The 17,707-nt window shown below is 38.8% G+C and overlaps 1 protein-coding gene across 7 annotated transcripts; it reads left to right on the top strand.

The window, feature by feature from the left end:
- LOC109709244 (nodulation protein H) lies at positions 265-16,313 on the top strand. Of its 7 annotated transcripts, none has more exons than XR_002215939.1 (7): positions 266-876; positions 1,750-1,985; positions 2,380-2,638; positions 14,698-14,877; positions 15,231-15,386; positions 15,634-15,758; positions 15,843-15,976. XR_002215939.1 is itself a non-coding variant. In XM_020231372.1 (7 exons), the coding sequence occupies exons 2-7, from the start codon at positions 814-816 to the stop codon at positions 16,014-16,016; spliced, it is 1,068 nt and encodes a 355-aa protein (XP_020086961.1). In that variant the 5' UTR covers positions 272-479; positions 542-813; the 3' UTR covers positions 16,017-16,313. The 7 variants fall into 7 exon arrangements, 6 of the variants coding, with proteins under 6 accessions (XP_020086966.1, XP_020086964.1, XP_020086965.1 ...); XM_020231372.1 differs by lacking the exon at positions 15,634-15,758 and having other exon boundaries at positions 272-479; positions 542-876; positions 15,843-16,313; XM_020231375.1 differs by lacking the exon at positions 15,634-15,758 and having other exon boundaries at positions 15,231-15,457; positions 15,843-15,983.

The raw sequence follows: 17,707 nt of genomic DNA, 5'->3' as shown, positions 1-17,707 counted from the left end.
AGGGAGGCTGGGCAGAATTTTGGTAGTCGAGGCGGGGCGGGGCGGGGCTCCGGCCCCAGATCCGGCCCGTTTGCATCCCTATTCCCGAAGTTAGTTGATTACAAACTAAAACCGGATTCGGATCTTCCATTAGATCCAAAGCCGCTCTATTTTGGAAGTGGTAGTGTCGTGCAACGGAGAACATTAGTTTAACATGATTTGGTCAATTCCACCACCTATAAATTGGGCAAGCATTAGATTATTCCAACCGGAAGAGTCTACAATCGCCCCTCATTTAGTTTATTTATTTATTCCCGACTTTTTAACAACAGAAAACTCTCTCTCCTCCCCCCCCCTCTCCCTCACAAATACAATTATACTCCCTCCTCTCTCTCTCTCTCTCTCTCTCTCTCCAAACAGCTTTAGCGTAGAGCTTCGACGCGAATCGTTGGGAACGAGCCTCGCTTTAACGACAGCGAGGAGAGAACAGCGTAAAAGAGGTTACTTTTTTTTTTTTTTTTTTCTATAAAAAACAAAACCTAAAAGAAGGAGGTGATTGTAGGCGACAAAAATATTTGGTAAAGAGGAGGATTTGGTTGGTAATGTGGCTTTTCCGGGGGATTTAATGAGGAAAGGGAACGAAGAACAAGCCCATTTGTGGGGTTTGTTTACTTTGGAGGAATCGAAGAAGCGGCGGGCGAAATAGATGATATGATTCGGAGGAGGCTATACCTATAAGAGAGTAGGAGGTGGTTTGCTCTTCTTTTCATTCCTTTTCTTTTTCTTTCTTTTTTTTTTTTTTTTTTTTTTTTTTTTTTTTTTCTCCTTTCTCTAATGGAGGAGAAAGGGAAAGAGGAGAAGGAAAAGATGATAGAGGAATGCTGTGCGCTTCATAAGGTGATTCTTCTTGTCCTTGTTCTTGTGTCTTCTTTAATATTGCACTCTTTTGGTTATACTAGTAACATAATAGTAATAATAATAATAATAACCAATTTATATCTTTTTATATTGGATGTGAAAGCTAGGATCTTTGTGATTTTAATATTGGAATTTTTTTTTTTTTTGATTGTTTAGGCCCATTATGCTTATCAGGGCTCTGATTTCTTTAATGTTTTCGGTGGAAGTGATTTCAATGGAGCAAATCCAATCTGGTTTTCTTCCTGTATTAGCTTTGTGCATAGATTAGCCTCATATTAAGGTTTCACTTTGTGCTTTGAACTGATATTTCTAATTTTCTCCCTTCACATTTCTGCATCTATTTGATCATACCAAGGCTTTTCGTTGAATTATATGAAACCACCATTGTATTTATGCAAGTAGAGAATAGTATTTTTAATATTTAAATTCAACAAATCCTCCTTCATATCTGGGCTCGAGACTTTTTGGTGGGCCAAAGACATGGATTTGAATTAAACGAGAGGAAATTAGATACCGTTAGGAGTCTGGTAGAACTTGAACTTAGGACCTCCTGCGCTAAGTTAAATTATTGAAAACAACCGTTGTTCTCTCCAGAAGCATACATAAGCTTTTGGAGCTTCTGGAGAAATATAATTTAACGCTTTCATTTTGGATTATATAGTTACTTAATATTAGATGCATCTTGAAATCTATGAGCCATCTTTTAAGTACATAGTTCAGCTACATACTTAAGCTCTTGCAGGCATATGAATCGCAGATGATATCAATTTAGATTCTTCTGCTTTTTAAACTATTCCTACTGGTATTATAAAATTGCAAATTTAATGTTATTCAAGACCACTTTTGTTACAGGATGCATTCATCATTAAGCCTACGAAGAGATATCCACTTGTATTATTGATGGCTATGTTGTCTCTGGTGATGATCGTTGGCATCTATATATTTTCTCTATGTTTAAAGCAAGGAGGAATTGTTGCAACGCCTAATCAAATGAAAGTTAGTGTGACCAAAAGACCTTGTCATCATCCCACCGCTGCGGCTTCTGAGATTCCGTATATCCACTATCCGGAACCCACTACTTATAGTAGGTAATGAGGATATCTTTTACATTAATTGAAGAAATAAATTCAGTGGAACCCTGAGCTACATTTATCTAAAGATGGCCCCCCAAATTTCAGAAGTAGGTCAGACCTGAACAGCTAAAATTCATCTGCCCATTCATTAGAACAGTGGTAAGACCTGAACATCTGAAAGTTAAGTGACAATTTCATGCTAATAGCCACTAGACAAAATGGACAGAATACAGCAGTAGGTATTTTATTGAATTGGGTAAATTGTTCGAACTTCTATCTTTTAAAAGTTTTGGTAGCCATCTGTAGAAGCACGATAATTTAGGGGGACAAGCACATTTTACCATTAATGGAATCTTTTAAATGAGTTTCATGTATGTTAATTAACTACACTCTCTTGTCTCTTTGATAGAGAAGAATGTGCATGCACGCCAGTTCGGTTGTTTGCAATTCTGTCAATGCAAAGGTCAGGAAGTGGGTGGTTCGAGACATTGTTGAATAGCCATATTAATGTTAGCTCCAATGGTGAGATTTTTTCAGTAAAGGTAAGGCGGAGTAATATTTCGACAATCACGAGTACGTTGGATAAACTGTATAATCTGGACTGGTACAGTAGTGCTGCGAAAAATGAGTGCACAGCTGCAGTTGGTTTAAAGTGGATGCTTAATCAGGTAACTTTTTGTGTTAATGCACTTATGATTTATATCATTGCCCTATGAAAGAGTGAATTTCTTGATTAAGTTCTGTTTTATAAAGTGTAATTGATGCAGGGGTAGGAGTTTAGAAATCCAAATCTCAAATTGAAAGCAAAATATTATTGATCTGAAACTCTCTATTGCAACCATATGTTTTGGCACAGTGAGACTTAAACACGGATGCATAAAAAATAATTTATGAATAATGAAAATCATAAACGACGCAATAAAACCCAAATAAAAAGATTGAATTTAAAACAGAGGACGAGATGGAAAGTTGTACCTGTTGGCTATTTATTATTGGGTTAAATAGGTCCCAATTCTTGCCCCGTGACAATAGGCCCAGGAGATTAATAAGTTGAGTTGGGTGAGTCTAATAAGTTGAGTGGAGGTGTAGTCCACAAGAGACCTAACGGTAAGAGACCCAACAATAGACCCAACGTCCATATGGGTTTAGTCAGGTCGAAGCCCGCGAGCGCTGTGGCCGAGCCTTTAAGTGCGATGGGTGCGCCATTCCTATCAACACGTGCTTTTGGGATAGTTGGTTAGCGCTTACAATCCACAAGTGGTATTAGAGCCAGTGGTGTGGGTTCGATTCCTACATGCTGCATTAACGATGCAGATGTTGGGAGGGGGATTGTTGGCTATTTATTATTGGGTTAAAATAGGTCCAACTTCCTGCCCCATGACAATAGGCCCGAAAGATTAATATGTTGAGTTGGGTGAGCCTAATAAGTTGAGTGGAGATGTGCTTCACAAGATACCTAACGGCAAAAGACCAAACAATAGACCCAATGTCCAAGTGGGTTGAGTCGGGTCGAAGTTCGCGTGCGCTGTGGCTAAGCCCTTAAGTGCTATGGGTGCGTCCTTCCTATTAGCATGTGTTTTTCGGATAGTTGGTTAGCACTTATGATCCACAATACCATCAAGAAATCCGCAGGTGGGATTAGTAATCGCAGGTGCTGAACAGGAGTCGTCAAATTCCTAAAAATCAATCCAACGCCGTTTCTGCCGGAGCACCGTTTGTGACGGAAAAAAGTCTTAGATAAACGTAACGGGAGGAAGGAAAATAATAAAAGATAGAAACGATTAGGGTTAGGGAAATATTGCCAGAGAGGAAGATGACGAGGGATCCTCGACAATGCATCGGTCAAAAGATGATGCAGGCGTAATCTCAAAGAGGTTGATGTTACAGCCGAGGAGAGCGTACGATCGGAGGTTGAGAGCGACGGCTAGGGCAAACGGTGAGTCCCCTCGTTGATGGTACGTGAGTGGATGGGGTCGTTATGCAGGTCTGCCGAGGACTCGTCTCATAAGCCAAGCGGATGTCTTTTTTTTTTTTAGTTGAAAGGCGTACGGCTGGGAGAACTAGGTGTTAAGAATCTTAATGGACTGCATTTTCGCAGGTTTGAACCTGTTAACGAAAACAATCCAATAAGCTTCGTTTTTGTTTCTTGCTCAAACGACGTCAGAATTTTGCAAGTAGATAGTCGAATCGAAGAGAAATAAAAGACAAATAAAATAAAGGGACTCATCCCTACGGACTCACTCTGATTGATGCGAAATTGCGAAAGAAAATATCCGAGAACATCTCTCGAAAAGGCGGAATTTCATAATAATTAATGTCTACAATACAGATGGTCAAGGCCAACTTTGTAGAGTATTTTACTTACAACTCAAAACAATAACGTTCTTATCAAAAAGAACCAATATTCAGGTAAATCTAAAAAAAATCTAAAACAGAAAATAATATCTAAAATCTCAATAACTAAAATATCTAAATCTATCCAAAACCACGCAAATTCGGCTCGACCTCAAGTCGCACTCAATGTCTGAATCATGGTGTGATCACGTCATCAAGCCATATACTGGGTTTTCGACGACGGCGGCAGGCATAAGTCTGAAATGGGGCCCAGTCCGCATTAGTAATTGTTCTCTATTTGAAATTTGGATAATGCTATCCTTAAGAAATAACAAGAAAAAGTATTGTAGAAACAATAGAGATGTCTTGGAAGATAGTAAGTGACATATTGTATCTAGGGGTGTCAACGAGCCGAACACGAGCGAGCTGGGGCCGGCTTGTGTTCGGCTCATTTAATAAACGAGGCGAACATGAGTTGGCTCGTTAAAGTATCAAGCCGAAAAATTTAGCTCGTGTTCGGCATGAGCTGGTTCACGAGCTGGCCAACGAACAATAAGTTAAAAGGATTAGATTGGATATATATAAAAAATAAATTTATAAAATCTTACCCATTAGATTTTGATCTAATGGTTGAAACTTTACATATAAATGAGTCTTTTTATAATTGAGCTCGACTTATATTTTTATTTTGCTAAAAATCAAATAATAAAAAAATATATATTATATATATAATTATTTATTTATATATATAAATATATAAATATAAATATAAATTAAATAAATTATATAAATGTAAAATATATGTATTCGAGCTGTTGTCAAGCTGAACACGAGCGAGCTGACCCCAGCTTGTGTTCGGCTTGTTTATTAAACGAGCTGAAAAATTCAGCTCGTGTTTGGCTCGTTTACTAAACGAGTCTTGAAAGCCGAACACGAGCTGGCTCGCGAACAGCGAGCTGGATTGCCACCCCTAATTGTATCACATATTTCAAATTATTACATGTATAGCTTTTTGCCTGTTAGCTCTGCGAATTTAAATCTTGGACCAACAATTTAAAACATTAACCATTCCCTTTTGGTTTCCTCTCTTGTTTCTGAACTGTCCTTTCGTCGTCATTAATTGGATCGAAAGATTGGCGAGACTAGAGAATGAATTATTGGTGTTGCTTTAATCTTATGATATGTTTCAGATTGGACCTGATAGAGTATATATGTGAAACTGGTATTTGATCTAAAACTTTATTTACACAGGGAACAAGATACATCCTAGTACAACTAAATGATCCTTGGACTATCACACAACTGGATCACCAAATTATTATTCCTTTTCTTGTAGTCGCTTTCTAAGTTTAGCTATCCCAACAAGCAAATTTAGAAAGTTTGAGGGCAGCTCTTATTGTTGTTGATCCAAGTGAAAAGTTGGCAAATATATACTAGATTTTCTGTGTGGGAAAGCCAATGTGGGCAAATCTACATTGAGAATCACAAAATTTAGTTGCTTTTTAAGTTCGAATAATATGACGACAAGATAATACTCTAAATTTTTCATATTGTTTATTCACTTTAATATAATTGCTGTTATCTCCTATTAGCTTTTATCATTCTCTGCTCCTAAATGCCTGACCACTTTAATGCAATTGCTTTTTTTTCCTATCGGGCTATCAGGTAAACACTTTAGATAGCTTAGCTGTCAAGCATCTAGCTGGCTGTTCTATTGTGACAGTTGCTCGATCCTTTCCTTATAAAATGTCCAAAGCTGATTGTTTCTCACCCTTTTTTTAAAAAAATTATTTTCTCCTGCTGTCATGGAAGTTTTTGTTCCATGTTCTGTTTTGTTTAGAATCTTTTATTATCAAAATCAAGAGAATATCTGTGATGCAACTTGATTTCTTTCTTGTGCTAATTTTCTATTGTATATCAATTAGTCTTGTGCTAATTTTCTATTGTATATCAATTAGCGTTAATATATTAAGGTTTTAAAAAATTTAGCTGTTTATGTCTGATTTTCATTTTTCTGTGCAAATCGTACAATGATGACACAATTTTATGGAGATATTGTTCCCTTGTTTTCTGGAATTAGTTGTTTTTCTAGCAAAATGATTTCACATAATAATAGAGGAGAATTTTTGGTATTTAATACTGATCTTCTCTCAGTATTTTGCAAAGCAACTGGTAAAGAAATAAATTTTGCATATTTCCTCCAATCTTAGAAAGGAAACCAATATTAGGACAAAAGTACATCACTCCCATCTTTCTAGCAATAAAATGCAGCGAATGAGAATAGGCATCACTAAGCCCCGTTTGATTGCTTTGAGTCAAACGAGTGTTAATCCCCATCAGGATTTGAATGAGAAACTGCATCGGATCCTTTCTTCTGCTATGAAATGAGGAAAGATAGGGTTGCAATTCAATAAAAAATTATAAAAGGGCCACTTTATCAGTATACAGTTCTTGGGTTTAGTTGAGACTGTAGGTTTCATTTTGAAGGGATAGGGTTAAAAAAATATTGTATATTATTGTTGGTCAACACATATTAGGTGAAACTTTAGAGACCTCTATTGTAGTGTTTGATTAATTTTATTTCATTCCTTTGATACCTTGTAGTTTGTATATAGCAGTTTTATGACCTTGATTTGGCTATTCTGGTTGATTGGCCATCAAAATGCTGGTAGAACATGAGAACCGGACAATCGCATCTCATTAAACACTTGAAGATGAATATTCATTTAAATCCTTAGTTAGGTCATTTTTACTGAGTCATATGATCGTTATGTGCCTACACAATGGCAATTCTAAACATTAGGCAACCCAAACAAACTCAGATTGTTCGAGTTTTATGGTCTCAAAAGCGGGGTGTCGTATAAATGGGTTATACCACTGGGTTTTTCATAAGTTTTCCTTTCAAGGAAGTTGATTTGCTGAATACAACTTTTGTACGTGTTACCTTTATTGCTTGAATCATGGTGGATATTTCTTACATGTTTGCCCTTGCTTTTACTTTTGCGTTCGCAGCCATCTTAGTAGAGCATTTATCAAATAGAAAAAGTTAGAGTTCTGCGCCCGCAAGATGTTGAAATGATTGTGTCTCTGAAAAGTAGAAGCTTTATTTTAGAGCTTCTACTTTGCCACAGAGAGAAGCTCTTGGGAGAGTTTTAATATAGTGTATCACTGGACAGCGCTACTCAAAACAACACTTATTCGAACAATACATCACCCTGCAGCATGGCCAAACAAGCCCTTTTATTCTAGTTTTGAATGGTTGTAGTACTTGAGTGTGTAGCTTTGTTTGTTTGCACAGACCCGACTAGATAGAAAATTAGCAAGCTAGCTTATTTATTTGTGCTATCATTGTAATGGTGGTTGTTTATCTTTTATTGTATCAAGCTCTAGTAGAAAGCTGTCTAAAATTGGAAAAATAATCTTAGAAATTAGTAGAAATTAAAATAACCTCAAAAAACAAATTTCACAACCTTTGATTTGTCAAAGTTATGTTTGCGACCACTTTTATTTGAATTGCAACTCGTTTTCAAGGTGACAACACCTTAGGAGGAAAGACCAAAACTGACAATAGAGTGAATAGTAAGTGAAGAAAAATAAGATTTGGTTTGACGAAGAACCTTACCTTGATGGTGCTGAAAGGAAGTAACATAAGAAGTTGCATCTTCTAGAATCTTAGGGTGTGTCGGCTTTGTGATTGAAATTTGGAATAGGATATGGAATCGGAATGTTGGATCAGGACAGAATGAACAATTTCGGCAATGTGTTTGGCTCACCATGGAAAATGAAGTATAATGGATGATCTCTGTTTCACCTTGGAATGAGATTTCACTCATCTTCTTGGCCAAGTTAAGCATAAGGGAGTTAGATGATTCCTATTCTACCTTGACATGAGATCTGAAGTAGATTTCAACAGATAAGTACAGAGTTGATCATTCCTATCCCCATTCCACTCCAAAAATCATCCCCAGCGAGACATGCTCTTAGATAAAATAGTAGATGAATCCTAAGCTAGAATTCGAGTCACACATCTGTTGGGGAAATATTAAATCTTTTCATGATTTATAAACCAGTCTTATTAGAAACCTTGCTGAAATGGAAATTCTTTTCCAACTGGGAATTGTACTATATTTAGGAATCCCACTTGGACTAGGAATCTTAGCATTTTCTTAATTCTGAATTTACAGGTTTACAAAGCGACAAATAGAAATTTGTTTTCAAGCACTAAAGAATCAATTCAAGCTTGGTGATGCAGTACATGGATGGGCCTTCTCTTATTTGTTTTAGTTCTTTTGGCTTTATTTTTGTTTAATATCTTTTATTTTAGTGTTTAAGATCTTATTTATTCTCCAAAATCTTGGTAGTTTAAGCTTTTGGAGTATATAGGAATAGGAGGTCCTAATTTTGAGTCCAGCCAGGCCCTTAGCATAATTAATTTCCTCCCTTTTAATTCAAGCGAATTTCTAAGGGCTATGAAAAAGAGGCCCGAGACTCAAATCAACAATTGAAACAGCCTTGAGCCCAGACGTGAGAGGAAGTGTTGAATATAAATATTAAAAACACCATTCTCTGGTAGCCTAAGCTTTTGGAGAATATGGGTTGTTTCACATAATTTAACATTTAGTTTAATTTTGATTGTGTGGTTGTTTATTAGATGGTTTGTGGTATGCAATGCGAATGATGCTTAAGAGATTTGGGAAGATTTCTATCTTCTCCAGAATTAGTTCAATTTAATCACCGATTCTTTTACAGTTTTTAGAAGTGATTTGAGCTAGTCAGAGCCCAACTGGTTGATTTCTACTTGAGTTTGATTATATCCTATTTAACTTTTGGATTATATCAGCTGGGGCCTTATATTTGGGTTTAAACTCAACTAATTAAAATCTCCTATTTAATTATTCCATGTTATGATCCTATCAAAATATCTCGAGCCTAGATGTGAGGATGTAAAGACACCATTATCTGTCAACTCAAGCTTTTGGAGAACAATAGTTGTTTTACACAAATTAACACACATAACGTCTAAAAACCATCAAAACTCAATGATAAAACAAAAATTCCGGAGAAGAAAGAAATCTAGTAAAATTCCTTTATCAGGACGAGACACCAAAAACCATCTAATAAAGGACTAAACGATCAAAATTAGACCCAAAAGTTTTTTAAACAAAAATTAAAACAAGAAGAACTATAAATAAGAGAGGGTCCATATCTGTACTACATCACTTGGGATATCTCAGCCTATTAACGGGTTTTTGGATTATATCCAGCTAAAAATGATCCTTGAGAGACAAAACAATGGCAACATAAGATATACTAGAAATTAGCTGTAATTTCTTTTTTAATACTTTTAGGTGCTTGTTGCTGATGGATTGTGCTTTGGAAGGAATTGACTCTTATGGTTGGTTATAGGCTTATAGCATTGTATCCTAGAATACTTAAAAGTGATAGGATCTCTATTTCTTGGTTTCTATTTTTGAAGAGGAACTTGTTTTCCTGTATTAGAGATAGCTGCTTGATTGATAGCTCTAGTCCAAAGCATTCATCTTCATGAACTCACGACTTTTAAGAGTTTTGATGCCTCTTATCGTTATGTCACGCCCCGGGGTTCCTTTTTGAAAGCCAATTCTAAATCAGGCTATCTTTATAAATCAGAGTAAGCGAAAAATTGCCTTTTTTTTTAAACCTTGACCCCTAAGGGTGCAACAGACCCGCCACAAATACAGTAGATTTTTGAAACAAACGGACAGTGTCTCCCCTGCATTTGTACGGCGTGGCACATGTATAATTGTCAACCATGACCTCCACTCACACAAACCACAATCACGAGTCACACAGATTATCATTTCACATCACACAGCTAGCCATCCTTAGTCACAATCATTCTACATTAATTTCACATTCATTCCTACTAGTTAAAAACGCCTCCCACACGAAGGCTTCACTTTGAAATTCTAGTTTTTCGAAAATTCACGAAAAGTTGAAGAAGCACTTTGAAAACCATTTTCCACATGAAAACCTTTGTTTTAAAAACACTACAACGAGGGATAGAAAACCACATTCCGAAATTCGAATCCAAAGCCATAAGTGTCCAAAAATCATGGGTATTCCAAAACCGAGTATCCAAAACTCATACATACGTTATCCAAAACCGCAAGTTGAAACCATCAACTGAACCACAAGTAGATATCTAACAACCAGTATAGGGTAAGATCTGTACTATCCACTAATATCTATCTGATATTATGTACGAAGTAATCAAATAGGTATACCGTAGGTCGAGACCTCTATTACCATCCACTAGCTATGGTCTCAAGCTGCGTCTTGACCAATCCCCCCCTCCCGCATCACTTGTGGAAGAAAATGGAGGTGAGAAACCAACAAAGGGTCTCACATTGGATAACCAGGTATAGGTAAATAAAGGCCTACAGTAGTAATATAACTGTGAAGAGAGATGAATTGTAAGTAAGTATGCAACAACCGCTACTGTAGCTATATGCGTCAATAGGACGAACGTCCAAATATACCCAATCTATACCGCCGTGTCGGTTTAAGGACCTCAGGCAAAAGCCACTCTCCGCTCGCTCATCTAGCATATAATCCTGGCATAAGCTCCTGGGTTCACCGGTTGGCAACCAACCACTTTTTCGGAAAAGAACACCCTCCTGCGGGGAATCAGATCGTTGGTGTTCGTGAAATGTTCTCGAGCTGTGGCGATCAATGTGAATATGATCAATAGCCAACCGTCGGCGAATAACCGGCAATCACCGCCCTCGGGGCACACCGACCAATAGGTCATCGAATTGTAAGAGAACACGAGTACCGACCGCTCAGGTCAACATGATGGAACAACTCAAATATCCTCTCAAGTATATGCAAGTACCGACCACCAAGGTTTTAAGTGCCTGTCGGCAAAGGCAGTATCCACCGTGCCGTACCGTGCCAACAAGATACCGGCACGATACAGACCTCGTGCCGATGGCACAACTCAAAACCCTTTATTTTTTAAATTAGTAAGTAATTTTCTCAATAAAGTTCAAAAGATGTGATAAAAAGACGTGATAAAAAGACATAATAAATAGTTAGAATATTATTCTCTTAAAGAAAATAAATATTTCATGCTATTATGTGTTGGCACACAAGAATTTTTTTGACCGGCACGCATCGGCATGGCTCGGCACGCACCGTGCCGGCGAGTTTCCGGCACGACCCCGTGCCACGACACTTAAATCCTTCCCGACCACTCAAGTCAATCAGGATGGAACAACTCAACATCCTCTCAAGCGTATGCAAGTACTGATCACTCAAGTCAACCAGGATGAAACAACTCAACATCCTCTCAAGTGTATGCAAGTACCGACCACTCAGGTCAACTAGGATGAAACAACTCGACATCCTCTCAAGTGTATACAAGTACCCACCACTAAGGTTAACTAGTAGGTATGATGTCAATATCACAAGGGGTAGGTATATAGGTATCGACCACCCAGGTCAACTAGAAAGTGTATATCAATGTCACTATCGCTCTACTCTAAGTCATGAATACAAGAGAGAATGCACTAAGTAGAGCAAGGTCGAAGTCATGTGGTGAAGAGCTCAAGTGCTGAATATGTATATATGTAAGTAGTAAAAGGTAGGGATGAAGGGAACATCACCGAGCGTGCACCACTGAACCGACTCTGGATCAAAATAGCCACGTGTGTCCGTCGTCGCGCCTAGCTCCTGCGAGGCGAGGGACGCTGACCGGACCTACGACAAACCCACCGAGTCAGGATCTAATCCACGTGACTCAAAACACATTGCTCACAAACCCAATGCCGCCCGCGGAGTCAGTTTCTCAAAACCGATTCTTGAACTTGCCGAGAATCTTGAAAATGCACCAGGATGCTCTCGAGACCCACGAAACGTCCCTAAATGCACCGACTCACACGGGGAGTCAACCGTTGTCCCAAAACACACCTATTTGGGTGTTTGGACAGTAAACACAAGTCTCCTAGTCAACTCGGTTGTCGCCGATCGATTGTTCACTACCGGGCTTTCGAAAGTGTCCACTTTGGCATCGGAAGTCTCCGCCGCTCACCGGTCACCTCTAAACACACGAGGCGACCATGGCGAGCAGCCAACAAGGCTAGGTGATGATTTTCAGGGCAACCACACGGCTAGAAACCTATCGCAACGCGAAACCGCGTTCTACCGGCGATTTCGTCGAAAAACATACTGAAACCCCTCTGCTGCGTATCCACCGCCTCCGGTCTTCGAAGGTGGCGGTAGCAACCAGCCAACAAGGCTTGGCTGGGTCTCTAGGGCATTCGAATTGCTAACGTGCGGAAATCGCAACTTAAACCACGTCCGATCGGCGAATTTCCGTCAAACGATGCCGTGGGACCCCGTTTCCATTCCGTGACGGCTCCCAGACCTTCGACGATCAGTCGAGAGGTCGCTAACAGCGATTACATGCTGTCTAAGTCTGTGCGCGGGGTCCCCATTGCATAAAACTTGCAATTAGCCCAACATAGCATTAATTACTATTCAATTAATATATAAACACTAGTTTCGAGCTCGATACCCCGATCCGCGTTGCAGTGGACCCATCCAACCAGTAGATTTGATTCGTCTCGATGCTAAGAATCTCGTGCTCATTGTCCAGAGCATGATCGACGGCCGAAAGGTTTCGAATTAGTGGAAAATCCCTCCAATGGCTTGCTCGCAAAAGCAGCTGAGTCCCACACGCCTACTGGAGCTTTCAAGATCACAGCAAAGGTGAGCACGAGACTCCACATGATCCCAGGAGTGTGGTGCTCACCTCTCGTGTGCTCGCCGAAGTCTCCGAGGGCCGAAAAAGTAAGCTCGGCCAAGGCGGCCCCTGAAATCCACCTTGGTAGCCTCCTTGCAGGGCTAGGGCACCTCGGATTTGGCGGTCGCAGCGGCAGCTGTAGCTCCAGTCAGGGAAGGGTCACTGCACCCGAGGGAGGTGGCTGACGGCGGGAGGCGGCGGCGGCGCAGCGACGACGATAGGGCCAAAAAAGGGCCGCGGCTAGGGCATCGCGGATCTTCGCAGCGGCGGGTTGGGATGGCGAAAGGCGGTGCTGGTGGACTCCCTGGGACCTCCGGCGTCGCCTTGTGGCGGCGCTGCGGCCGCGACCGAGTAGCTCCCCACGGCTGCAAGTGCCCTGTGGAGTTCCACTCACCCGTGGCGGCTCCTTGCTGTGCGACGGCGCCGAGGGCAGCACGGGGAGGGTCGTCGGCGTTCTAGATGAAGGCGAAGGTGGTCTCGGTGGCCGGCGGTGCGTCCATAAGGGGGCTCGGGCTTCCCCCCCCCCCCCCCCCCCAAAGGACCAAAAAGGGGGGGGGGGAAGAAGTTGTTTCTTCTTCTCCGGTGGTCGGTGGTGATGGCGGCGGCAGGACCCTCTCTTAGGTGGACAGGGGAGAGGAGGATGGGCCTAGGGATTTTGGGTTCCAAAAATTCCCAAATCCCCATTTAATCCTACATACATTCATAGGGAATAATAGCTCCAAAGTTCCCCAACTCTCGAAATTCGCGTTCCAGTTCCTCTACATTATGTTCCTCGCCAAAAGGTCTTTACCAGCGCGTTTTTCCAAACGGAGCACCGATCGCTTCTAAAAAGCAAGAACAACACGGAATAAAACCCCTCCCAGCGATAAAAGCTCTTTTTCTTGAAAACCGTGCGTTGAATTTAAAATCCATCAATGTCATTGGCTTCGGCATAGTCGGACCATCGAAAATGAGCTATTGGATCGCCAGTTAGGGAGTCCGATTTGCGTCCGAAGCCCATCTCTCTTCTCGGTCATCGCCGGAAATGCGGGTTACTATTCACTTTAAGTGAAAAGTAATAATCGTGTAAAAACTTTATCTTAAAACCTTTTTAGCTGAAATTTGAGTGGCAAGCTTAAAATTAAAATACTTACGATAACATTTAAAAATATGTCAAACATATATAGGGGAAAAAAAAAATCTCAGTCCTCACACTTTATATGCATATATTACTTTTAGGTGCTGCGTAATGAAGGTTACCCAAAAAAAGAAAGAATAAAAGGTGGCAGAGAGAAGCTCTTAAGATGGTTTTGCTGTGAGGCATGTTAACAGGATATGCTTAGAATTATTTCTGTCAATTGTTTTCTTTGATGCTTAATGAACTTCCATGGAAAGTTGTTTTGTATATACTGACAGGAACGTGGAATGTCTAGTCTTTGTATTGAAATCTCAATATTCACATGAAACAAAGAAATTGATATTGTATTGAAGAACGGAATATGAATTTTCTCTACTTGAGGCACAGTCACATACTGTTGAGTAAAATGTATCGCATCTTTATTGGCCACTCGGAGATTGTTGTTTTCATTTTCTTAATGTCCTTTGATGGTGTGGCTTTGATTGCAGGGTCTCATGCTTCATCACAATGAAATAGTCGAATACTTTAACCGAAGGGGAGTTTCGGCAATTTTCCTTTTCAGAAGAAATCTGCTCCGCCGCTTGGTCTCGATACTTGCAAATACTCATGATCGCGATGCCAAGCAATTAAATGGAACCCATAAAGCTCATGTACATTCAAAAAATGAGGTTGGTACCTTCAGCTTTAGTGTCTGTTTGGCCTTGGTTTTGAAATGGTTTCTACTGCGTAAAGCATAAGCTTTCAGAAACCGGAGGTTGGCTAACAAAAGGTCTAGAGCTTTTACTATTGTGGGAAGCTAAAATGAGTAAGTCCTACCAAAATGCAGAAAGCTTGGAGTTGAAGCTTTTGCATCTGCTGTTACTAGACACTGTTCAGGTGCTAGTGAAAAATGTTAGTGTTTCTTTCAACAGCAGTGCTCAGTCAGCACTTTTGTAAAAGCTCCGGCTTGCCAAAAAGGACCTTAGTCTCATTTGTTTTTAAAATTGTTCTAAAGTTGGTGCTTCTTTTTCTTGAATTACAGGCTGATGTTCTTGCTAGATATAAGCCCACTATTAATACTACACTGTTGATTCCCGAACTAAAGCGTGCCGATAATTTGGCTGCTGATGCCCTCCAATACTTCAACAGCACACGCCACATTGTTCTCTACTATGAAGATCTTGTGAACAACCACACTGTGAGCTTTCTACAGTATATCAAAAATAGAGTTTATTACAAGTGGCGTCCTTAAGGTTTGACACAATTTCAGTTAGGTCCTTCAAGTTTTAACTTTTAAGGATTTGGCCCTTGAAGTTTTGTGTCTGTTTCTTATTTAGCCCTGTTAGTCTATCTTCTGTTAAAAGAAGGCACAATGTCAGCATCATCGAGTTATCTGTTAGATGGCAGTTTGCTGATGTGGTGTTTTTTTCTTTTTCTTTTTTCAGACTATAGATGACCGACAAAACGGCTTAATCATTGCACGGATGAAACTTGAAGTACTAAATTGTTAGGACAATTGAAATTTTCACGACCTAATTGAATCCATGAGCAAGACTCAGGGACTAAATATGTATACGGCCCATTAAAAAATTTCATTGCTGATTCATATAAACCCCATCAAAGCCTTATCGGCGCCTTTTTAACTTTTCTGCAGAAGCTAATGGATGTTCTGGATTTCCTCCGATTGCCAAAGAGAAAGCTCTCAAGCCAACATGTAAAGATCCACACAAGGCCGTTGGCTCGACAGGTTGAAAACTGGGACGATGTTTACAATGCTCTGAAGGGGACCGAATTTGAGAGGTGCTTACGCGCCGATTACCAAGTGTAGAATAATTTGGGCCAAATTGGTGTAAATAACCTCCGATGGGTTTTTCTTCATCCTTGTTTTTCTCTCTTTTCTAACTTTTATACACGAGCCGACAGCAATGAAATCAAACATCGTCGGCAATTTTGGCCATCAAAATGTCAACTGATTCGGTTAGTTGTCTTGTAAGTTTTCTTCCTTTCATTCTGTAAACATTCTTTAATTCATATTCTAGTGAATGCAATTATAGACCTGAAATCTTTCAGACTTTGGTATCATTTTGCGATTGCAATATGTAAGTTAAGACGGCAATTCAGTGTAGCCTTCTGTTTTCATCTTCTTACTGCTTTTAATTGGTGAAATCACTTGAATTATTGAAGAATAAAGAGAACATGATCAGCAGCTTTCAATTCAAATTCATTTTTATATATGGTAAAGATGTTTTTATATAATAAAGATGTTGGTTGTGCTTTACAATCATCTGCGTAATTATATCTGTTTTATAATATCTGCATTTGCATTTGTCGTGTCAGAATTCTTAAGATTTTCGCTAAATTATGACCATATCTTTGCATTTTTGTAGCAATCTCACTCTATGCACTGAATTTGTCGGTTAAATTGTACAGTAATGTGCACATCATCTCCGTACGTATAAAAATTAAATGTGCAAAATCTGACTACATGGTATTTTGTTGACGCTTACATTGATTTTCTAGCCAAATTTGTTGGAGGAATATAAGAGCAACGAAATGTTTAGCTTAGGACCCTAGGTAAAACAATTGAAACATTGGGGACTAAACTATAGGGGCATATTTGGTCACTATTTTCTTACATTGAATCAGAATGGAAATGAACGGCTCCGCGAGTGTTTGGTGTGCAGAAGTTTCATTCCGATTGTAATTCTTTAATAGAACATGAATCTCCCAATCACCCCTTTTCTAATCCGGCTAGAATACCAAACTGAAAATTAAATTAAATTCAGGTGGAATCAAATTGCAAAAAAACCCTAATTATATTTTATATTGTTTTAATTTTTAATTTTAATTTTGAACTAAAAATATAAGCACAAACTAACAATTTGATTATTAATTTTAGATTTTGATTTGAGTTTAATTGATATTTAAGTATAGTCACGTATTTCAAATTTGAGTTACGAATTTAAATTTATCAGATTATAATTTAATATTTATGTTCAAAATTACAAATTTGAGATTGTAGATCCATATTAAAAATTGAAATTTTAATTATTCATTCAATGATGAAATTTCAATAATTTTAATTTTCATTCAATAATTTTAGATTTATTTGTTACTAATTTGAATAAAGAATCAATTTTTTATTTGAATCTCAATCATGTATTCTAATTTAATTTTATAAATTTGAGTTCAAATAGTAAATCAGTGTAATAACCCGACGCAAAAAATTTATAAATAATAATTTTATTTTTTTCATTAAATATTTATAAAATTTATTTAAATATTTGAGTTTAAATTTTGAGATTAGGTCACAATTTAAAATTTATCGAACTTCGAGATTAATGAACATTCGACCTCACGGCACCCTCATGTCGACCCTCTACTCCTACCAGGGGCCCCACGTACACAGTTCACTAATTCTTTCTCCTCTCACTTTGCATTTCTTTTATTATTTTTCTCCTGCCCACCAGCTACATAACTCTCTCCTATCTCTCTATTTCTCTCTCTTTTGCTCGAAAA

Source organism: Ananas comosus, linkage group 4 (assembly GCF_001540865.1).
Source record: "Ananas comosus cultivar F153 linkage group 4, ASM154086v1, whole genome shotgun sequence".
Taxonomy (NCBI): Eukaryota; Viridiplantae; Streptophyta; class Magnoliopsida; order Poales; family Bromeliaceae; genus Ananas; species Ananas comosus.
This window is presented reverse-complemented; position numbering and strand designations above follow the sequence as displayed.